The sequence below is a fragment of the Apodemus sylvaticus genome, chromosome 18, assembly GCF_947179515.1.
Source record: "Apodemus sylvaticus chromosome 18, mApoSyl1.1, whole genome shotgun sequence".
NCBI classification, from domain to species: domain Eukaryota; kingdom Metazoa; phylum Chordata; class Mammalia; order Rodentia; family Muridae; genus Apodemus; species Apodemus sylvaticus.
The window spans coordinates 20669435-20693465 of NC_067489.1; the positions used below are offsets into that span (position 1 = coordinate 20669435).

A 24031-nucleotide genomic window follows, 5' to 3' on the forward strand; every position below is an offset into this window, starting at 1 on the left:
AAAAATCAATATTAGATTACATGTCCTAGCCCAATCACATAACAATTAATACCGAGCAGGCGGGGCTGCGGGCAGCCGCCAGGATGCAGGGTGCACCGGGCCTGGCCCTCAGCAGCCCCACATCTCCAAGTCACGGCTCTGCTCGTGTCCTGGCCCTTCCAGAAAGGATCTGGGGTCTCTGCTTCTGAAAAAATAAAGCTGTCCGAGGTTTGGCGGTCTGAGTCCCCTGTGACAACGGCAGGGGGCTGGGGTGGGGTGAAAGCGACTCTCTTGAGGAGTAAGATTTCCGTACCTGGAGGAAGGGAGTGGGTGACAGACTTTCTGGGGTGAGGGCACCCCCTGGGAAGCAATGACAATCTAGATTAGCAGGCAGGCTAACAATAGCACAAACGTTCCAGGGAATAACGAAGGACTTGCCCTAACTAAACGATAGGAAATCAGACCCAAATGGGGAAACGGGGTGGGGGGAAGGGGCGGGGTGGGGTGGGGACAAGTGTTTGCATTCTGGAAGTGATGCGGGGGCGGGGGGGGGGGTTGTCCTGGAGAGAGGGCATCTGTGGTTTACGTAACTCAGAGAGAACAGTGAGGCAGTTTACTGGGTCGTTTTCAAGTGGGGTGATTTCAGATGAGGCAACAGTGAGCAGCAGGGGACAGTGACGGTGGCAGTATAGCAACCCAGAAAGGGCACTGCGGGATGGAGTAGGGGAGGGGAGCGGGGGAGGGGGAGGGGGGATAAGGCAGTTTGACACAGCTGACTGCCAAGAGAGTTGACCAAGTTCAGCTAGCCTCTGCCCTAGGGAGAAGGCGTCAGCACTGTGAAAGAGACAGTCAACAGTACTGGTGTCCCAGGGCAGGGAAAGCTGGTTCCTGTGTGTCCATCCACCTGGAAAAGCTAACACAGCTTCACAAACAAAAGTAGAGTGGACACACAACCAGGCAATCAAAAGGTCCACGGAGAACCTGGGCCAGGGTTCCTCCTACACCCCGAATATTCCAATGTGGACACCGCAGAGGAAGGGGTCCTTTCTGGGTGGGAGTTCGGTGGGCCCAAGGACTGTTGCATGCTAAGGAAAACCAAAATTTGTTAGCCGAATATTTTTTTTTTTAGACATTTTGCAAGATGCACGGCCTCCCTGACAATTTTTAATGTACTAACTGCCTGGTCCAGTGAGCTGATTAATTGGCGCTGGAGCGATCAATAAAAAACAGAAAATTAAAACAATTTTAAAGTGATTAAGTAGTTTAACACCTGTCTTCCGTCACGTCAACGCTGGAAGAAAAATAAAGCAGGTGTCGAAGGGGCCTCCTGAAGTAAGAGAAAACAGCTCCTGTCTCAGAGATGACAAATCACAGCTGGCAGATCAATCTGCTGCAGCAGCAAGCCCTTCTCGGGGCCCAGGACGAGGCACCGGAGAGCACTGTGCATAAGGAACAGCGCCAAGTCAGAGGGCTGCAGCCTCCAGGCGCCTCTGGGCGCCACCTGCTGCTCACCAAGAAAGAGCCAGCCGCTTGTCTAGGCCCTGGGTCGGGAGGCAGAGCTGGCGCAGCCTGAGGGGCATCTTCTACTGAAACTCATGGGACCAAGTGGGGAGGAAGGCCCTGGCCCCATTTGAGCACCTTCCAGCCATCCTGACCGTCCAATGCAGGAAGTGACTCAAGCGCACTTCAAATGTGTCTGTGGGCCCGTGGAGTTCAGAGAAGGAAAAGAAATGGTCACAGCTGTGCCTAAGGATCAGCAGACCCTCTTTTGTAGACGCTTGTCTCCTCCCTCCCTACCAAGGGAGATCCCCAATCTCTGCTACTGGTCTTCTGTTGTCTCCTGGTATCAACAGGTGGAGAGGTTCCTGCCGGGTGATGCCCACACCTTCCTTGTCCCCCGCTTAATTCCCCTGAACCCCAACTCCAGCCAGAACAGTAACTGAAGTCCAAGCACACCGCTTCTCGGCCTCACAGGAAGTCACCTGGGAGCAGAGCGGGCTCTAAGACACTTCTTTGCCCCATTTTCCAACACCGTCCTCCCAGAATGGAATGAGCCTGGCAAGTGAGATGAGTCTGCGAATGTCACAAAGTTGGCTGTCCCGCCTTGAGAGTGGTGTGGCGGCACACATCGGGGCTCCTTCGCTCAGGAAGCTTAACAAGAGTGGAACAGGTTAGGCTCATGGCCAACCTGGGCTAAAAAACAAGACTTACTGTAAAAAAAAAAAAAAAAAAAAAAGGACTTAAAATTTGCTCATGAAAATCCAACTCACCCATGCTCTTGAAAGGTATATTCATGTTTCCTTTGGCTTCCCGGGGTGCACCACCCCAGGACACTGGGAATGGGGCCAGGGCTGGGGTACAGGCCCTTAAGAGTCAGGCTCCCAAACCAACCTTCTGTATCCAGGGAGAGAAGCCATTCCTCCAAGCTTTGATATGATAATATCATATCAAATATGATAATATTCACTTGCTGTTTACCCTTCAAGGTTGTCCCCCGATGCTAGCTCTGTGCACCCCAGGACAGGACAGCCACAGCAACTCCAACAGCTGAGAGAGACCACAGCAGGGAGGAACTATCAGAGACCACTGGTGGTTTGTTTGTTTCCTGATAGGGTTTTTACTATGTATTCCATACAAGACTAGAACTCACCAAGTAGATCAAACTAGCCTTGAATTCAGAGAACCACCTGTCGCAGCCTCCAGTGTGCTGGGTGGGGTTCAAGGTGTGAATACCTGGCTTGGGGACTTCTTTGCATTCTCCTTCTTGTCGATGCCTGATGCCCGCCACACCAGGTACTTGACAGATGGCCAAGAACAAAGGGTCTCCAGCTGTTTCCTTAAGTTACGTGTGTGTGTGTGTGTGTGTGTGTGTGTGTGTGTGTGTCCTCAGAGGCCACAAAAGGATGTCAGGGACCCTAGAATTGCAGATAAAGGCAGCTGTAATCTGTTTTATGTGGTGCTGGGAAAATACCTGGGATCCTTATGTAGCAAGTGACCTTAACCACCTCTGCAGACGCCAGCTGTTCTGACAAGCCGCACTGACCATCCTGTTTTCCTTTCTCTACCATCCCCCCTAGGTAAGGACGGCGGCTGAGCATCTCCAAAGAAAAACTGGCCTGCAGCCCAGCTTAAAGTGTCAAACACCTTGTACGGTTCAGCAGTAACCCATTCCGCCGACTGACGCAAAGCCCAGACTTGCAGGCTGTACCTGCCGGCTCACTTTTACAAGTACCCAGCAAGCATTGTCTCTGGGCATCCCTTGGCCTGGATGTGGCCTGGGTCACAGCTAAAAGGCTCTACAGTTTGTCTTCAGTCCATTTCAAGCATCTGCTCCAACAGGTGTTTGATTCAGGGTCCACTTAACCCTGGGAAAGACTGCTCAGTCTATGCCCCCCCCCGGGGGGGTCTCCCAGGTCCCTCAGTGCCATCCAGGGGCAGGTCAAGCAAGGGGCTGAACTGTTGGGAAGCGAGTTCTGCTGGCCTGCTATTGCTCCCCGCAGAGCAAGCTCACCACTGACTGAGATGAAGTTTCCCTGGGCCCAAGTTCCAAACTCGGCTGTTTTGTTTCTGTTAAAATGCAATTGTTTTTCTCTGGAGTGTGCAGTGACTGCTTGGCGTCAGGAAGATGTATGAAAATCTCCACTTCAATTCAGCATCCCTTTTCTCCCAGACAAACATGGTCGGATTTTAATAAATCAAAGAGCTACAGTGTTTAATAAAAATTTATTGACTTACAAGTGATTATTTATCAAAAGACCATTAATAGCAGGTACTGAAATGATGTGTTACTGGGTGGTGCTGGGAGACTAATAGGAAATCAATGCTGCTGGCCGGACAGAATGCATATGAGAAGCCCCCACCCCCCACAGTGAGCAAAATTTCACCAGCAAAATACACCAGGCGCTAGCCCCTGTGCAGGGAAAAGCTCCTCCTTTTTATTTATTGTTTACAAATGAAATAATCAATACTTTTAATCTAGAGGAAAATTTATTAACTTTCCCATCGGAGAGAGACATATTGACTGAGGGAGAGGGGGAGTGGGTGCGGTGAGAGATGGATGGCCGCTTGGTCATCTCTTAGCCTGTCCAGGAGTCTGTGCAGGAACCGGGCTAGCCCAGGCCACATGGGATGGTGCACCTGGAGAAACTGAGTCTGGCAACTGAGACGTATAGCTGGGGCCAGAGGTGAACACTGACCCAGACTGTAAATTCTAGAAGGCAGCAGAGTCTATAGGCCCAGATCCCCACAAGGCAATTGGTCAGTTCAAGACCTAAAAGCCCTTTGCTGCTGTCCTGGCCCACCATCCCTCACACCGGAAGCTCTTCCATCTCTGAAGGGTACCAAAAAGGAGTGGTTCTCACATGTAAGTCAGTCCATCACAGGCTGACACCTGGCGAGCCTCCCTCCCTAGGGTGGGCTGAGGTGGGCATTTTGGTAGACTGATTAATGAAACTCTTTACCTAGCTGGTAAGAAGTTATCATGTCTGAGTGAAGACTGTGATCTGCAACCCGCTACTGCCCAGCAGGTTTGGACCCAGCACAAATCCCCTGGGGACAGGGCAGTGGTTACTGTCCCAACTTGGGACACCAGAGGGAGCCGATACCTTAAGATGGACTTCTGATTTGAAAGCACACCATTTTAGGGCTCAGAGCTCATGTGAGCAGTAAACGTTTACATGAAATCTGAGCTGCTCAGGCAATAAAGAACTTGCACTACAAGTGTGGAGACCCGAGTTCGAGCTCCTAGGAAGGTGGATTCTACTTTTAGTCACAGTGCTGGGGAGGAAGAGGCAGGAGACTCCCTGGCCCATTGGCCTAGGCCAATGAGAGCCCACGCCTCAAAACCAAGGTGAGGCTGGACTGAAGAATGGACACCTGAGGCTGTCCTCAGGCGTTCACGCCCACCACTACACACACACACACACACACACACACACACACACACACACACACACGCACGCACGCACGCACGCACACATACTGAAATTCCAGAGGTGGATAGGGCCTCAGAAGTCAGTTAATCTAAGAAAACAGAGAAAAGACAACAGTAGGAGAGCGACAGGCTGACAAATTGGACGGAAGCTCTCTAGTACCCAGGCTGCCTTTAGGACCTGCTTTCTTCTACCACGGTGCAAACTTTAGAGGTAAGACCAACCCTACACCAATGAGGAACCTGCAGGACCCAGTTGCAAATGGCAGGCAGCAGACCAGCTGGCCAAGAGTGGAGGAAGGCCCCGGAACTGCTCCTAACAGTTGTCTGCTGCAGCCCAGGAGAATGGGAGTCGAGCCAGATTTAAAACTCCGCCCAGACCATGGGTCAAAGCAACAGGCCAGAAGCACAAGCGTTAAGGGACGCCTGGCCCTAGACACTTTCAAAGGGCAGCACTGAAACACTACGAGCATTCTGCATAAGCAGTTACCCACCTTTTATTTTTGAGCATTTGTAAAATAGTTCCCACGAGGCTGTTCTTACAGTCATAAGTGTTTTTTGTTTTTTTATTTGAAAAAGTGTTTTCCACTGGGAATGGAGCAGGCAGGAGGAAATGGGAGGCTGGGGGGCTGGCAGGAAGTTAGGGTGACACCACAGGGTCCTCAAGCATCAGAGTGGCATCAGTTCATAGCCTCAGGAGCCAGGCTGCTCTCCTAGAATGTCCTCAGATCCCAGACTTGGAGATGGGATATCTCTATCATTTTGAAAAGCGCCATTATGGAGCAGTGGCACGTGGGTAGGAGGGTAATCTTCCTTTGGAGAACTTCAAAGTTGGTGGACCTCAGAAGGAATGAGAACGACAGACTAGAGCGCCCCGTAGGCCTGCCTTTTCCCCAGCAGCCATGGGCAGTGTGCCCATCCCCTCTCCGCACCTCTGGCCTCCTCCTCCCTGTTTCAAGCACCGAAGGCCACTGACAGGCCCCTCCCCCAGTCTCATCAGCACAGCTTGTTTCCCAAGGCTCTCACCTGGGAGAAAACTGTCTGTGCTAGAACTAACAGATGTAAAGGCCTGGGAGTCGGCCTCTCCTGAGCAGTGAGTGCCCTCTCATCCCAGAGTGAAGCAGAGCGCCGGCCTGCCACCCACAGTCATTTCCCAGCACCACAGCGGTTAACCAGCAAGAATACATTTCTCAAGAATGAAGGCCAAGTCCCTCAGTTCATTTACCATCCAGTTTTATTTACTCACAAACAAGTTTAAAATCCTGGGCAGCAGTTGTAGCTCTGACCTTTCCTGCCACGCTCTCTGAAACTGTCCCTGGGAGAGCAGCACACATGTCCTTCACACACACCAGCACTGGAATCCCCACAACAACCCTGTGAGGTAGGCACACCACCATTTCTCTCTCTGCAATTCCATGTAACAGACAGGGAAACTGAGACATATTAAACAGACAAGTCGTGGGGGATTCAGGCTCAGCCTGGAGTCTGAATCAAAGACTCCTGGGGTCAGCGAACTGCCAGGGGCCGCTGGCTTCTTCCTATCTCCTCTGGTGATCTTCATAAGCAGGAACCCAGGAACTCAGGACTCCACTGCTGGATGAAACGAGCACTCTGGAGAGTTCTGGCCCATCTAAAGCTCTGAGCTGGAGGCTGTTTAGGCACCGGCCTCGCAGTGTCTTTTCTAACTTCCCCAGCGTGTGGTTGTTTACAGTAACACCCAACATCCTCTCAGGGCGAGAAGAGGGCCCACCTTCCCAGCAGCTACAACTGCTTTAATGGCGTTCCTCTTAGAGGCTTACTATAAAGGAACAAGAACATTCCGTCCCAGGGAGCCCCAGCCGGCAGCATTCTGGTTAGAGGGCAGCAGGCAGCCCGTGGAGCTCTGAAGAAGCTCCAGCCCTAGAGTCCAGAGCTGCCCGAGGGCCAGAGCCTGGAGGATGCAGCAGTGGGTGGCGGGGATGGTAGAGGCTGTGGCAGCAACAACTGCAGCTGGCTCCCTCTTCAGGATTCAGAGGTGGCGGCTTCAGGCAGCCAGCGCACCGGCGGCTCAGGACCGGCTACGGTCCTCATGGTTCCCAACAATCATCTTGCTGTACAGCTTCTGCTGCTCCTCCTTGAATGTGTCCTTCACCTTTTCTCTCTTTAATCCACCGTCCCTGCAAAGACAAAGGTGAATCTAGCAGCAGGGAAGCTCACTGGTCAGCTCTGCCATGCGGCTCGGATCCCAGGGAGTCTGGCAGACACACAGGCAGGCTCCTGTAACTACTGCAGATGCTGTGGGGAACGCAGGCCTGTGGAACCAGAGCTCTGCATCCTGCCTCACACCTGCTCTTAGGAAGAGGCTTCACTGGACACAGCCATGACAGCTTGTTTATGTCCTTATTCTCTTTGGTTGTATTCACACTACAATGGCACCAATAAGTGGTTGCAAGAAACCTATGGACTGTACAGAAAATAGCGTGTTACCTTCTGTGCTAGGAGACAGGCAAGATACCAGAGTAGAAGAAGCATCTACCTTTCAAAGATAGTATGCAGACATCAGAGGAAAGCAATATTCTTCACCCTTAAGTTTCCAGACAGGCAGGTTGTCCCTACCTAGAGCTATAAACGATCTGGAAGCCCCAACAGACTAGGCAAAGGCCTCAACTCCACGCTCCTGAGGACAGCACAGCATTATAGGTTGGAACTAGGGAGAAGAATGTGGCCATTCCTTCTCTAAATCCAGCAGGGTTCAGTTTCTGTGCCCGAGAGGCAGCCCTCTGCCCAGGGGTGCGCGCTCTGGCAGCAGCTGTACCTACCACAGCAGGTCTACCAAGCCTCCCTGCCGGGCGATGGCGGACTTCACTCTGTTAGCGAACTGCACGGCATCCTCATCTTCCTGTAACAGAGGACGAGTGAGGACTCTGACGGACTCCTGGTCACCACAGCACACAGATGTGCACTCAAGGCCTGGAGACACCTACCTCTCGGGTCATGGGGGGCAGGTACCAAACGCTGCAGACGATGGCCCAGCTGGTCATCATTCTCAGCAAGTACGTCACCATGCCATACTTGCTGCTGTTCCAGAAGGCGTCACCAAACTGAGGGTCATACTGCAGGAGGAGAGGATGCTGGGGTTAAGGAGTGACACCTCTGCCTGGTGCTTGGCTGGGGATGGGTCTGCAGAGCAGGGAGGGATCCACGTTACAAGCACTCCCAGCCCCAGTAAGCACTGCTGCAGTAGCTCGAAACCATGAGGTTCTGACCTCCAGCCCCACTCCTGGCTGCCTCAAGATGAACATGCCGTGAGGGAGGTCTTTCTTGACCACCACACCCAAAGAGTACCTGCTTCAGATAGCCTTGCACTCATAGGCACCCCAAAAACAGAATGCAGGACAGCACACTACCGGATCTGTGCTTGTCCCCTTCCTGTCTCGTGAGACCTGTGCTCAACACGTCGACATGCAATGATGGATGTCTAAACAAAGGCACCTTCACACGGAAACACCAACTTTTTCATAGGGCATTCAAAAGAAAATGTGAGGCTTCAGACTCAGAAACACTGAGAAAACTTGCACATACTATTAAATTTTAAGTATTATGAATACAATTTACATATTTACACTTTCAACAAAGTGAATCTGTTTAGGCAGAGCACTCTGCTAATTAATCACCAGTATACATTAGCAAACGTGTCCACACCCTTTAGTGTCACGAGGTCTCAAGGAGGGCAGGCACATTAGATACTTGGATTTGCCAACGACTTTAATGAGGGAAATGGCTGTTTCAAATGTGCTTTGTGAGAAATGTGATTGCAGCTATCCAACCATTACATGGCAGTGATCTCAGGGTAGGAAAGTGAGGGGAGGGATCTGAGAAGTGACAGAGAGCTGGTCCTTGAGAAGGCTGCCTGAGCATAAGCAGCCAAGGAGGAGCAGACTGCAGACGCACAGAGCAGAGCAGAGCAGAGGATTTCAGCGCTATCCACGGGAGCAAGGCACGCCATCGTGCCCTGTAGAGCACTGTCATGGAGGTCATTGCTAGATGGGGGTTTCAACTGTCCAGTCTTTTAGGCTTTCCTAGAAAACTAGACACAGAGACAACAACAGAAACTAAGAAACGTACTGTCTTAATGAATGCACCTTAAACACTACTGAGAGGAGCCAGAGAGATGGCTCAGCAGTTAAGAGCACTGGCTGTTCTTCCAGAGGACCTGGGTTCAATCCCAACGCCTATATGGCAACTTATAGCCATCTGTAACTGGTCCCAGGGGTTCTGATACTCTCTTCTAGCTTCCTTGGGCACCAGGCACAAAGTTAAGAGCACTGGCTGCTCTTCTAGAGGACACAGGTTCAAGTCCCAGCATCCCCATGGCAGCTCACAACTGTCTGTAACTCCAGTTCCAGGGGATCAACACCCTCACACAGAAATACATACAAGCAAAACTCCAGTGCTCATAAAATAAAAAATATATGTAATTTGTTTAAAAGATAGCAATAGTAATTCTTTTTGTACCAGTAAAAACAAGGGAGAATAAAAAATTTAAATTAATCTGTGGCACATGATTACAAAGATAGTGTAGCTAGCCAAACATAGTCATCCTAGCCACTTGGAAAACAGATAAAGGATGTTTCTGAGCCTGAGACCAGCCTGTGTAGCACAGGGAGGCCCTGTTTCAAAACCGCAAAACTGACTCTTTTGCTATAAATACATGAGTAAAAGTTGTGTTAAGAACAAGAGATCAACCCCTCTACTGAGGACTGATTCTCTTTCCATGCCAGGCAGACACCGCAGCAAAGAAAACCAAAACAAAGTTCAAAATAACGATATTCTCAAGATCATCAGATAGTGACTTAATTTTGGTAGAAATGAGATAAAGGCATTGCCACTGATACGGTTGTCCAAGTTCAGACACAATAGAACCCTCGCAAACACAGACTGTCAGTAGTCACAAGCTGTCATATGTAAACAGAATGAAGTTTGCATCCACTTTATTCTGTGTAGGAGTTGTTGCTCTCTCAAGATTCCGCGTTTTACAATGGCTGAGAACCATGCTACATAGCAGAGGACCTCCAGTGTGACCCCGTGTCGCACAGGGCCGTGATAAAATGACAAGTCAGAATTTGGCCTGAGCCCTAGAAAATCTTTTAACCACCCCCTGGTGATGCTACAGGAGCTGACACAGTAATGAAGAAAGGGCTGGTGGGTCATTAAACACAGGTAACAAAGTCCCTGGCCCTTGCCCACCCACATGCACTGTGCTGGACTGCAGGATGGCATTGGTGGGGTGATGGCTGTTTTTGGTTACCAACGTGACCACACCTGCAGTTAACTAAAACCTAAGGGGCTGGGACCACTTCGAGGAATTTTTTTTTTCTTGATTGAACCATCTGAAGTAGGAAGATGTCCCTCTCATCTGGGCTATACCTTCAGCTGGCAGCCTCACCAAAGGACCTGCCTGGTTTCTGTCACTCTCATTGGCAACTCTATTCCTTCCTGACATTAGAACCCACTTCTCCGTGATTCTGGTACATAATGAAGACCAGCTAAGCCATCAGCCTTGAGGAGGAGCAATTACTGGATTCCCGGGCATCTCTGGGAGCAGCCATTGTTGGACTAGCGGGAGCACAGCCTGTAAGCTGCTATAATGAAGCTCAGAGATTCATTCTGTCAGTTCTGTTCCTCTAGAGACCCTGCCTAATACAGGTCCCATGTAGCGTCCACTCTGCCACAGCAGATCCCGCTAAAGACTATTCTTTGGCGTGCCATCAGCACCTGTGGCTGGGCCGCCCAGGCCTGCCCAGGTCAGTCTGCAGCCAGTGTCCAGTTACTAGCAGGCTGCTGCTGCCTTGTTGGTAGAGGTGTTGCCTGACTACCCAGGAGTTATACTGACAAGTGGAAAACAAACCAGGACACATTTTTATAACACTCTGCTGAAAACAAACACCAAAAAGGCAGGGGCTAAACTGAGTTGTTTGAAACTGCTCATCTTGCTCTAAAAAGTCAGCCTAAGGAGGCTGACATAGCTGAAAACAGCCTTTGGGGGTAACCATGAAGTCTAGATTCCTTCAGAAATAATGGACATCTACATTAGGATATGGCGGTGGTGGGGGCAGGGGTGGGGGGTTGAGGGATACAGGGAAGCTCACTGCTCACTGGCTGAAGCATCTCATGTTTCCAGGGAGTCTGAGGGGTTGGTTAGGAGGACAAGCTCCTTCCTGAAGGGTGCACACAGGAGTGGAGAGTGGGTGGTGGTGTGACAAGGACCCACCCGTCCTCCTCAGCAGTCCAGCTTGCCACCCTGCACTGCTGCTGGCAGCTAGCCTTCCGTGCCGCCAGTGTGCGGAACTCCAGGGAGTCTCTGAGGACTGTGCGGACACAGCTGCTCTTCCGACCTATCCCACATCCCTATGGACACCCCTTCTTCCTCTTCCACTGCTCTGCCCCAGTGCTGGTGCAGGGAGGGGCATGGCCCTGACTAGCTCACCAGTGCCCACCCACCACCTGGCCACTGAAGCTGGCCTCAGAGGGAGGTCCAGTACCTTGATAGCGACAGGGTAAACAGTGGCTCCGATTTCAAAGCTTCCTTTCTTGAACATCATCACTGAAGTGTTATTGATGCAGGTTCCTGAAACACAGGAGAGAAAACATGTCATTTCTGAGTTTTCACCTCTGTAGCACTGAAAACACTCCTCAAACAGCACAGACCTCAAGCAGCACAGACCGGCCATCACCCAGATCATGAGTGCACACTTAAGGCAGCTCGACAAGGCGCAGCACTCAGCCGTTTCTCCCGCCTCAGGCCACTGTCCCAGCCTGGGGCTTGGAGCAGGGATGCCAAACACACTAAGGGAGCACTCTACGCGAGGTATCATGTGTTCACTCTCCCCCACACGGACTCATGCCGTCCAGCGCCCAGGGGCTTCCTCTCCCTGCACACCGCTTCCCACCCCCATGCCACTTGGTACCTTCTGGGAAGATGAGGATGGGCAGCTTGCTTTTGTCCTGTGCATGCTCAGTCAGTCTTTAGGATAAAGAAATAAAAGGAAGTGTCAACGACCTTATCGGCTGCAAACATCAGTAAGTCTTTTTGGCTTGCAGTCAGTGTATCTCAGGGATGGGTATCTCAGATGACTATTTGCCTAGTATATATAATACCCCACCTGGCCCCACCCAAAACAAATAAACTCCCCCACAAAAATCAGAGTTCCTAATTTGTTTATTAGACAGGATATAGTGAAATCATAACATACTTGGTATATCATTTATTATGAAAACTGTATAGGTTCAGTATAAAGGAATAAAAACTCCCAAAATATTTTCTGCTTCCTTCCTAAAACGGATAGCAGTTTGCCCATTTACCTCTTAGCCACCAGGTGGCGATCCTTCACTTCAGAACGCTCAAACCAGACGTGGGGACAGGCTTTCACCATTGCTCTTTGAATCACACCCATAAGGCCCCCGTGGACCTGTCCCACCTAGTGTCAGACAGAGGAATAATCAGTAGTGAAGTCACACTCACACAAATATCCCCACTCTGTGGAGGACCCCGATCCCACAAAACATACCCCAGTCTCGGGTCATGTTTTATGATTCTAACTTTCTCATTATCAGGAATCCCCTATTCAGACTCCTGACTGTGAGTCCCCCTTAAGTGGCAGTACCAGAGGCTACTCCAGTCACACACAGAAAGCTGAGTAACTGTATGAAATGACCTTTCCCTCAGTGTTCAAGACTCTCCCTCCCTTTGCGTATCCATCAGTCTACGGACACGACCCTGTCTCCAGCTACACTCCACCACACCACTGCAGCAGCTTCCAGAGTGACCAGTCCTAGGGTCACTCTAAATTGGAACCTGCTTCCAAAAGCATGTTCACAGGTCTGACCCTTAATCAAGGAAGTTTCCTGGGGGTGGGGCAGAGACTGCCTAGTCCTTATCAGAAAACCACAGAAACAAGCTGTATACCATGGCGTAGTAGCCGTCGCTGGCCAAGATGATCACATCAATGGGAGACGTATGGTTAGCCACACAGATGCCACCATTTCTTGGTCTGTTTTTCCTGAGTATAAAATATATAAAAAGCAATAAAAACCAGCATGAATCAATGTATTTGGAAATACCACTCACCTCATAAGCATCACCAGCTCTAGCCAAATGTGAAGGAGTCTTCCCCCATGTTAAGATAAAGTCCTCTCACCTGTTGTGGTACGTAATGATGGCCGTCAGGGCGCGCACGCAGATACGGTAGCACATTAAGTGAACATGTTTACTCAAAAACTCCTTAAGTCTGAAACAACATGACAGCTGAGGAGCTCATGTGAACATAAACAGAACAAGTTGCTGACGCTAATGGCGCAGAGTACTTGTAGAAATATTAGCATACATGGCAAACCTGCAATGTTTATTAGTTAGCATCTTTATTGCTACACACAAGCAAAGAGACATGATGAGACTCGATGGCAGTCACCAGCTGATGGTTGAAAATTAAAGGCCTAGAATCCCCAGCACGGACAGCCAGGGCTTCCCAAACTCCTGCCCCTCACCCACCACCCACAGCAGGTCCACTCTCTACCAGCCCCAGCAAAAGGGATGTCTATAGGTCCATTACTTCCTGAAGGGAGTAAAGTTTCCTTAAGGGAGGTGGGTGGGTGGGTGGAAAGAAAACCTACTCACACTCTAGGTCACCTGTCCACTTACGGAGCAAGCAGAGCCACACATCCTAGGGACGGGGTGCAGCGGCAATCGAGAGCTTGCCCAGCACGCAGAGTCCCAGGGAAAACAAGCATGCTATAACAATCTGTATACCTAAGCCTTATGGTAACTTTCTTTCCTCTAAAATGGGAAGACACTGAGGGCCGAACTCCAAAAAAGTAAGTACATACAGCTACTGTCTCCTATCCATTAGGAGACAAAAGCCATCACTGCAGCTCCCCCTCCCTCAGGGCTATTTTAACCACCTTAGACTCAGGGTCTACCTCCATGACATGACACGTGCACTAGCCTAGGCCAGCACGTGCGCTCCCCCACTCACCTCCCATTGGGCAGGTATCCAACCATAGTCGTCCCTACTACCAGGAGGCTGATCCCCGTGAATGCCAGAGCAATCCTGTAAGACAACACATCCAACCCAACAGTTATCAGGGCAGTGAAGATGAAGGCGGGAATGGTGAAGAACACATGCAGAACCTAACAGCTTCCCCAGGCTGTGAGAGGACTGCAATTCCAGACAGTGAACAGTGGGGGGGCTGGAGGGGACTGACACTGCCTTCAGAATTAGTCAGGTGCCACACCCAACACGTGTCTGCTCTCACTTAGGTGAACACTCTGTGAAGGGAGGTGGAGTCAGAAGGTTCCAGCACCTAGCAAGATGAACTGAGCAGGGCTCAGAGAGGCAGAGCTCAGCGCTGCTTTGGTGCCAGAGAGGCAAGGTGGGGAAAGGCTGTGCCCAGGAGGGAGGCCGGGCAGCAGACTGCGGTCTCTGTCCAGTTCAGTACCCCAACTAGCAAATGGGCTTTGAGAGATCCGAGTACTAGCTGGGTGTAGTTCCTTGTGCACACCTTTTAACCCAGGACTTGGGAGGCAGAGGCAGGGCAGCCAGGGCTGCACAGTGAGACCCTGTCCCAAAAGATAAAGTAAAAGAAAAGGAAAGAGAAGAGAATAGAAGAAGGCTATTTCTGTCTGACATGTACAGACTGCAAGGGCTGGAAGGGATAGTTCCCAGTGGATCCTTCCAAGGGTAAAATGGACTAGCTGTGGGGAGAAACAGCCCACCCTCCTTCACAAACAGGAACCAATGGCAGTGAAGCAGACAAGCCATACACACACAGGGAGAGAGCTCGAGTCCAGCCTCCGAGGCCCAGACTCACCTGAGTGGCAGGAGGAAGCAGTACCGGATCAGCACCCCCACGCCCCAGAGGACGGTGAGCCGCAGGCTTATATACTGGAAGTTGTAGTTGGTTCTGCTCAGCAGGTTCCAGGACTCCAGCTCCTCTGCTGAGAATCGCTTTGTCACTTCGTCGTCCATAATAGTCTCCATCCCTTTCCGGCAGAAGTAGAAGATGTCAGAGAGCTCGAACTCTGCTGTCTGAGCCAGAGCCTTGCTACTGCCACTTCGACGAATTTCTTTGATTTCTTCTTCCAGAGAAGTGGGATCTTTTGCAATGATTCCTGTAAAGAAAGAAAACAAATAAACAACAACAACAACAACAACAAAAACCCAACCCCCCCCCCAACAATATCTGTAGTCAAGTGGCAAACTACAGGGGAACATGTATATAAAGACTGAGTTCTGAGTTTTATAGTACAAAGGATACAGGCGCCATGGTTGGGTTGAGGGCTTAATTTACTCTTTCCAGAGCTTCATTAGCAGAATGAGGTGGCCCCCAATTCCACGGTGCTGAGAAGAGCTGAGCCCCTCTACCCAGTGGTAGGTTCTGCCATGCTCCCATACAGAATCTACCACCTAGCCTCACACTACCAACACTCGTTAAACTAAGTGGTCACTTACACACACAAAGGCATGGGCGTAGAAAGGAGATTTATTGGAAAGAAGGATTTGAACAGAAGAGCAGAAAAACAGGATATGAGATAGGGAAGTAGGGGAGGAAAGGACAAATTTCTCTGTACACTTGTATGAAACTATCAAGGAATAGAAGCCAACAGGTGGGGAAGCCCAGTACTCAGGACGCATAGGCAATCAGATGTCTATGAGTCTGAGGCCAGCCAGGGCCACACACACAAACCCTGTCTTCAAGCAAACAACCCTTGGCACGAGTGTAAGAGACCAGCCCGAGGGACTGGGTCACGGACCACGCCCCCAGTAGAGCAGCACAGTCCTTGCTCTGGCTGGGTGGGTTCTGCGGGGTGTGTATGTGTGTGTGTGTGTGTGTGTGTCAGTCACACCCACATTGGGTTGGGATTTTGGAGGATTTCTGTTTGTCCACTTTGCTTATTCTCTTGTTTGTCTGAGACGAGCTCTGAGTAGCAGTAGCTGGCACTGAGCTCACTGTGCAGCTAAGGATGCCTTCGAATTCCTTGTCCTCTGCTGCCATCTCCCAGCTGCTGGAAGCACAGGCATGTGCCACTGTGCCCAGCGCTTTAAATCAGGTTGTTTGCAAAAAGCAAGCCAGACCCCATCCCTCTCTCTCTCCTCTCTCTCTCTCTCCTTGCCCCTGGAGCCTACTCTTCCCTCCCTCCCGCCTTCTTTCCCACACTCCTGCCAAGTGCTGCCATCTGCCAGACTGCAGTGGAGCCGCGGGGCCCTCACCAACGGGATTCTACCTCCACCCAGGCTTTCTTCTCTCTTGTGTTTGGGAGAGGGAGAGACACTGAGTGAGTGTGTGTGCATGAGTACACAGGCCAAAAGTCAGTGAGGGGGAGGTGCTTTCCCTCTCACTCTCCACCACACACGCCTCTCCTAGGTCACACTGAACCTGAAGCCAGGTGACGGGCTAGCCTTCGAGCTCTGGACTTGCCTGTTCCCACCCTTCAGCACTGGAATTTTACAAGGGTAGTCACTGAACCTAGGTTTTCAAGGGTCTGGGGTCCAACCCATGTAAATGCACAGCAAGCATTTAATTCACTAAGCCATCTGCCCAGCCCTTGCCTGAAGGTCAACCTTTTTCTTCTGCAAAGTACCTTCGGGTATTTTGTTATGGAAGAGTAATTGTCCTGAGACTCCCCAAACAGCAGCACTTAGGGATATTATTTCCGGGCTCTTTTAGAGGCAGGACCCACTCTTACCGTTGGTGTAGGGCTTGTAAAGCTGGTGGTTCTTCTCCTTAGCTCCTCTCTCCATTCTCAGAGTCGCCCACTGAGGAGGGAATGGTAAAGTGACAGCCAGAGTGACAGTCTTCATCCGCAACCCACCCTGGGAGCCTCCAGCATAACCAGGAACACATACTGAGTTCCCAGCAGTGCAGAGCTGAAAGGCGAGCCCCAGACGAGGTGCTCAGGTGCTGTCCTTGCTAAGATCTCCCTCCAGGCAGAGAGCCTGGTCAAACCTGTCTCCTTAAGAACCCCTCGCCTGCAAGGGTGCCCATAGCCATCACTTATTTGTTGTAGGAGTTTGGGGAGGTGAGACCTGTGAGGACAACTCGAGGGGGGATGGTTAGTTCTCTCTCTTCCACCACGTGCATTCTGGGGATCAAATTAACAAAAGTACCTGTGCGTGCCCTGACGAAACAGCAAACTCCGAGAACACAGAAGTAGATGCAACTGCTGATAAGCCAAGGGACAAAGAGTCTGAGAGATAAAATCTACAGGCCCTGGCGCATCCCCCGGCTGTTCTTTTACTTCAGGGCTCTTCTTCCTCCCTGGTGGCTTTCTGTGCTCTCTTCCTGATCCCTCAGTCAGTCAGAATACCCCAAATACACTCAAACTAGTCAACCAAGCTCATTCCAACTTGAAGCCTATTTTATGTACTGGTGGAGACAAACTGACCCCTTCCCAAGATATAAAAAACATCCCATCTAGAGTGCTGCCTGGCAGTTATGTTGGGGCCTCTCCTGTAGAGTGACAGCAGCAGGGAGCTGTTACTTCTCAATAAACCCCTGCTTGCTTTCTCTCAATTCTGTTGTTCTCTCTGTTAGTGAGACAAATGAAATCAACACCTCCAGCCAGGAAACCAGTGATGATGGCGGAGGGCTACTGTTTCTTTGCAAGAGTAAGTCTTCATTGAGTTCTCCTCGCTCTAGAACACTAAGTATTTGCTGCCTTTATAGCTGTGGTCCTTCCCCTTTGGCTTTCGTAGAAATGTATCTTTAGACACCAGTCAATAAAGATATTCCCGTGGGCGGTCAGTGCGCTGACTCAATGGCTGTGGTGGTCGGCCGTGTGGGGCATCTATCTACACCCTCAAGGGCTCAGGGAGCAGAAGATGGAGACCAGGGACGGCACTGTGAAGGCCTGCTGGGGCTGACGCGGCTGTCACTGCACTCATGCGCTCACTGTGGCCGTGGTCACCAGATCAAGTCAGTCACACTGCAGTTCGGATGAGGGAAAGCCTCACAAGATGGGGGCTGGAGAAGAGGGTGGAACTTTTCTTTGGGGTGTGGTTGCTGGGAGGCGGGCCTTGCTTTAAGCAGATGGCCCCACATCCATAAGCGCAGACTGAACTAATCAACCCGGTGGGATATAAAAAGGAATGAGGATGAGGAAGTGGAGCACGCTGTGCTTCCCCTGAGGAGGAAGTTTGGGGTGGACACAATCGAGATGCTTGCATCCGTGTATGAAGTCAAAGAATACATGAACATTTTAAACAAGCCTAAACGTTCTTCCTGTCACCTCCCGAGAGGAATCATTCTCATCTCCAAAACCTGACCTTTTCATTCCTTTCATATGAGGTAGGAACTCTAACTCCCTCCCAGACGACAAACAACACTAGAAAGTTTACTGATCAAGGTTAGGTTTCAGGGTTGGTTGAGAGCCCCAAGAGCTCAGAACCATGCCCGCCACCCCCCAATCCTGTCTTCAGCCTCTGCACTCACACCACCGTTTTCTGTAACTTTCCAACCAATTCGACTCGCAGCTAAACACTGACCAGACTGCAAGGCCTCCTTGACTCCTTTCATCTGGGCAGCAAAACTCAGCTTATTTCTGTCCTTTTGCATATTGAAAGGGTTTTTTCTTTCCCTTCCTTCAAATTATCTTCAATCCAATTCAAAGTCAATTCCTAGAAACCCCACTCCAAAAATATTACTGCCACTGTATAGAGAACACCTGAAGCAAAAACCTCCCAAAACAGAAAATTACTTTTAAGGAAGTTGTGGACAGGCATGGTCCTGTCTGCGCCAGGCACGTGCGCACTTGCTCCTGAGAGGATGAAGAACACGAAACAGCTTAAAGCACAGGTCGGTGCTTGAACTATCCGAGAGTTTTAGTGATCTCCATGAAAGTTAAGAAGTGAACATGGCTAATGACATGACATGTAGACATAAAATGTATGTCTACACTATTAACATAACTATAAATTATGAATGTCAAGTGTCAAAGACTGAAGAGCAATAGGCAAAAAATAATAAACGCATAAAGCCATAAGACATGCATGGTTATAATTTTTCACATTATGATGTTTATCTGGTTATCTACTACTATATAAAATCACTCCAAAACTTAAAGGTTTAAAAGCCCCACAATTAAGCACACCTTTAGTCCCAGCAGAGGCAGGAAGAGCTCTGTGAATTCAAAGCCCATCTAGGGCAAGCACCTCCCGCAGAGGCCAAACAATGGTATCAGATTTCCCTGCATCAGACCACACTGCAAGCTGCAAGCTGCCCGACTGACTTGGGTGTGAGAACCAAACTCAGGTCCTCTAAGAAAGCAGCAGTCAACCAAACGCTGAGCCATCTCTCCAGCCCCTCAATGTGTATTTTAAAAACAATATCCTAAGAAGGATTTATTTGCTCAGTAGCAGAGTAAATCGGGCATGCATAAAGATTCAACATCCAACACTACCCACCAAGGAGTTTACTTGACGATCAACTTTAAAATTTCGGAAATTACCTAAAACTTGAGCATCTGAGCACGGTGGTGAAGAGGACATTTCTGTGACTGGAGTCCTCCTCAAGTAACTGATGTGGAAAGTCCCACCTGAAATCCGAGTCACACCTCCTGGAGCAGCCTGCATAAAGGACTGGGAAGAAGACAGCTTTGCTTTCTGCCTGCTTGCCCTGGCCCTGGCTAGTTCATCTATCCTGCTCCTGAAGCGTCCCTTCACTGGTGTCACAACATAGTCTTCAGGATTCCAACATACACTGAAAACCAGCTGAGATATCCAGCCAATTGGACTGAACTATCAGATTCTTGGACTTCCATTTGGAAGACACCATTATTGGACTAGTCAGATGTGCTGGCTAGTTTTATGTTAACTTGACTTAAGCTAGAGTCATCGGAGAGAAGAGAGTCAATTGAGAAAATGTCTCTATAAGATAAGGTTGCAGGCAAGCCTGTAAGCCATTTTCTTAATTAGTGATTGACATGGGAGGGTTCAGTCTGTTGTGGGTGGGATCACACCAGGATGGCAGTCCAGGCTTTTATAAGAAGGTGGACTGAACAAGCCAGGGGGAATAACCAGCACTCCCCATGACCATCAGCTCTTACCTCTAGGTTCCTGCCCTCACTGTTTCTGAGGATGAACTGTGCTATATGTAACTGTCAGTGAAATAATCTTTTCCTCCCCATACTATTTTTAGTCATGGTGTTTATCACAGCAATAGCAACCCTAGCAAAGTCTCTGAGCCTGAAACACTTTAGTTCTCTCTCCCTCTCCCCCTCTTTTCGTATGTATGTATGTATGTATGTATGTATGTATGTACGTATGTACGTATGTATGTATGTATGTATGTATTCATTCATTCCATCATCTCTGCTCCTCTAGAGATCCCTGACTATCACAGTACCTATATTCTTGCCACAGTGCATCAGTGGAGGCTTGGCAGCAAATGCCTTTCCCCACTGGCCATCTGGTTGGCTGTCCATAATCAGGAAAAGGATAAACAATCTTCTAGGATTTTTGCCTCGCCTAATGTTATCCAAGATGAATTAAGCACTTAAAACGAGCCCTAGATTTGCAACTCTGACTTCTGTTTTTAAAATGGCCATTTCTAGGGGCAGGAGAGATGACCCAGTGGTTAAAGTACTTGACATACACACACCAGAACCAGAATTCAGATCCCCAGAACCCACATGAATGCCAGGTGGACATGGTGGCCCATCTCTAACTTCAGCCTCAGATGTCGAGACAGGATCTCCACAACATACTGGCTAGAAAGATCTGGTGGCATCAAGCTCTGGGTTTGATTGAGAGCCTCTGCTTCAATAAACACGGTGAAGGAGCAAGTGAGGAAGAAACACCGGTGACACCAACCTCAGGCCCCACACAGTCAGAGCCACAGGCATATGTGAATCACACATCAGCTCCACATTCTTGAGCTACCCACACTGTGAGTGCACAGCGGCCATCGCAGCAGCCCTGAGGGGGAGACAGCTCATGGTGGATGAATGCACAAGCCAACCACAGCACAGGCTTAACCACACAGGACACGCACACACACACACACACACACACACACACACACACACACACACACATGCACACACGCACACTGATAACTGCCGCCATGCAGACAAGCACTGACAGTGCCAAGTCAGAGAAGGCAATCACAAGCGTGCATCGGGTATGACTCCATCCACACAAAATACTAGTTCAGACTGGCCTTAAACTAGAAATACTCCCCAACAGTGGGACTGGACTGTAAGAGCTTCAAGTGACAACAAGTGTCACTGTGAGAGGCAGCAGCAGCAGCAGCTGTGTGACAGGAGCAAACAACACTGCCCGGCTGCGCTTACAGGGTTAGGTTTATATTCTGCTTATTTGGCCCTGATTTCAATTTTTTAAAAATCATTTTTAACTCTCTCTGTGTGTGTGTGTGTGCACTAGTACAGGTCCCACAGAGGCCTTAAGTTACTGGTAGTTATGAGGCACTGGCTGTGGGTATTGGGATTCACACATGGGTCCTCTGTAAGAAGCAGTACCCCTGGCCCATCTCTCCAGCCCCATCTTATTCTTGTAAGGACAATGAATACCACAGATTTCAAAGGAGCTAAAAGAAAATGGGAAAATATTTAAAGACTTCAGAATGCTTGCAAAGCAGGCCAGTGACCCTTGGCTTGAACCAGCAAACCACACCACAAAAGCCTGTGAGACACCTCATGAGGAAGTGCATCGTATTATCAAGGTATCACTCAAAGGTTGCAGTTTCGGCTGTCGAAAAGAATTCCTGAGAATTTGGTGACTATTTAAAACAGATTCTGCAACTAAAGTGGCTGGCAACTCTTTGTCTAAATATTAGTCTGTGGCACAGATCAACCTCGAGGAGATACTGCTTCTCATCTGCTTCCACCTAACACCACCAGGTCTGTTCAGCAGTATGTTAAGCTCTGACATAGCCTCTATTTTTCTGAAACGCTCTTTTTTTCTGTCCATTCTTTTTGCCTGAATACAAGGCTCTACCTCAGATTATGGTGAGAGAGGAGAAATGAGCCCAGAAGCAGCCTTCTGCACTACTACGTATTCTTCACGTGGCAGTGTCCAGTGTCTAAGGCCCACTCTAACACAGAATGTAAAAGAACCACTCTTTCTGCTGAGGCCCTTCACTTCCCTGTGAGGAAACACCACAGAAGCACAACTTACCGCAAAGATCTTCAACAGGGTTTTCATGTAGAGCTTCCGGATACCAAAGGACACTCCAAAGACGGCAGGGACGATGATGAAGACAAGCAGCAGTGTGAAGAGGACGGTCAGGGAGATGCCCAGGAGGCTGACAAGCAAGCTATCAAAAGGCAGCAACAGGAACATGGTGGGGGACGCAGGTCAGGCTGGCGCCCTCTTTCCACACACAAACTCGTCCTTCAGATGGTCCCTGCAGACAGCACAAGCCCTGGAAAGGCAGCCAGTCCCTCACGGGTGACAAACTCCATCTCAAAGTTCACGTCATCCAACTGCCTGAATACAGAGCTCTGGCCGAACAGAAGAAGGGTCACAGGAGCACCCCAGAAATGCCAGGTTTCCGGGACACAGATAAGAATCTGTGGTGAGCAGGCAGGAACAGCACCTGAGTCCTGACTGAGTGTCTGGGCAAGCGAGCAAGGGACAGCTTTCTGTTCCGCTACTTGGCTGCTTCCAAGGTTTTACTTTCCTCCTGTCCCAAAGCATTCAGTAGGTGAATTTGTCCTAAAGATCTGTATTGTCAGAAGTACCGAGAAGAGTTCACCTTGGTGCCAGAAGAATCCTGAAACTCCAGTAGGCAAGGGTAGTCGCTGGCACTTCACACCAAAGGCTTCCGAATGTCGGTAATGTAGAAACTAAGTAATGTTTACTTAAAATTCCTTCATAAGCTAAAACTGAGCTCACTGTAAAGAGTTCATAGCTGGTCCCATGCTCCCTCGGGGGCTCCTGAGGCTGGCTGACCCAGGACCCTCCTACCCGGAGAGTCCCAGCCTTTGCCAGTAGCACACAGAGGCTGGCACAGAACGTCTCATGCTGCCTGCACCGAGCACTGTTCCAGACACGCCTGGCATTGGTGTCCTCTTCTCCCTTAAGGCACCCTTCCTTCTCGGCGGTGACCTGGGTTCTTGGCAAAAGGTTGTTTACATGCTGCCAGAGCTGGGGTGGAAACAGAAACACCATCAGTCACACAAAGCAAGAGAAGTGCTAACATGCTCTCATATGTGTGGCAAGGGACAGCGATGGTGGGTGAACCACAGACTGCTTCTCTATGATAAAGGGCAAAAGGGAGCAGGCCAATAGACACAGCCTGGGAGGAAAATGGAGATTCCCAGCATTTTCAACCACAATGGGCGCAACTGGCCATGCGGGCCAGCTTTCTGATGACAGACATTTTGAAAGGTAAGGGTACAATATGAATGTCAACGCCCTGCCTTGTCCCATAGTTACCCAGCTGTTCTTCATAACAGATGCAACTGCAGAAGTAACTTTGTACTCTTCCTAGTAGAATTTTTACTGACACAGGACAATCATTCGTTCTGTCCCTCTCAGGACCAGGCAACACAAGTTAAGGCATTGTTAACAAGGCACACTCTTCTTCATTTGTTTCTTATTTTGTCTTAATTAACTTGAAGGAGAGTTCTATTGGTAAAACAGAGCCCTCCAACTCTTTGCAGGTACACAGTTTGCAACTGTAAGAATATATTAGGATTAAGGTAACCTGTCTCCTAAAGCTAGACAGCACAAATTTTTAAAAATTCTGTGTTAAATACTACTACCATATATGACTTCATACTAACAAAATTCCTAGAAATAGAACTGTATAGGAAAAGGAAATATACATTTAAACTTTTACAAGATATTTATCACATTTCTTCATAGAAACTAAGCCCTTTCAGTCCACTTCACTACACTGGTTGCTCATAAAATGTTACTATTTCAAGTATTTCATAAAAGTAGTCCAATATATAATGCTCATTCCAAACTCTAAGTTACCAATGCAAGTACTGAACTTGGGAGCATCCTACCAAATTTTTTGAGCAAAAATGTTTACCCCGTGGTGCTGGGGACAGAACTCAGGGTCTTCCCTAACCACGCTGGGCAAGCACTCTCTAACAGAGCTACCTGCAGCCATCAG

At 49.5% G+C, this 24031-nt stretch overlaps 1 protein-coding gene across 1 annotated transcript in view; it reads right to left on the bottom strand.

The window, feature by feature from the left end:
* Positions 1 to 6125: 6125 nt before the first annotated feature.
* Positions 6126 to 24031, bottom strand: part of Gpat4 (glycerol-3-phosphate acyltransferase 4) — a 33300-nt gene continuing 15394 nt past the window's right edge. Inside the window, exons 2-13 of the mRNA XM_052162209.1 lie at positions 22081 to 23052; positions 16632 to 16701; positions 14756 to 15056; positions 13921 to 13995; positions 13087 to 13176; positions 12855 to 12948; positions 12251 to 12366; positions 11857 to 11912; positions 11431 to 11516; positions 7873 to 8001; positions 7708 to 7787; positions 6126 to 7065 (exon numbers count right to left, since the gene is read on the bottom strand). Coding sequence (XP_052018169.1) covers positions 6957 to 7065; positions 7708 to 7787; positions 7873 to 8001; positions 11431 to 11516; positions 11857 to 11912; positions 12251 to 12366; positions 12855 to 12948; positions 13087 to 13176; positions 13921 to 13995; positions 14756 to 15056; positions 16632 to 16701; positions 22081 to 22245 — 1371 coding nt within the window. The 5' untranslated portion in view covers positions 22246 to 23052 and the 3' untranslated portion in view covers positions 6126 to 6956. The remainder of the gene's footprint in view (positions 7066 to 7707; positions 7788 to 7872; positions 8002 to 11430; positions 11517 to 11856; positions 11913 to 12250; positions 12367 to 12854; positions 12949 to 13086; positions 13177 to 13920; positions 13996 to 14755; positions 15057 to 16631; positions 16702 to 22080; positions 23053 to 24031) is intronic.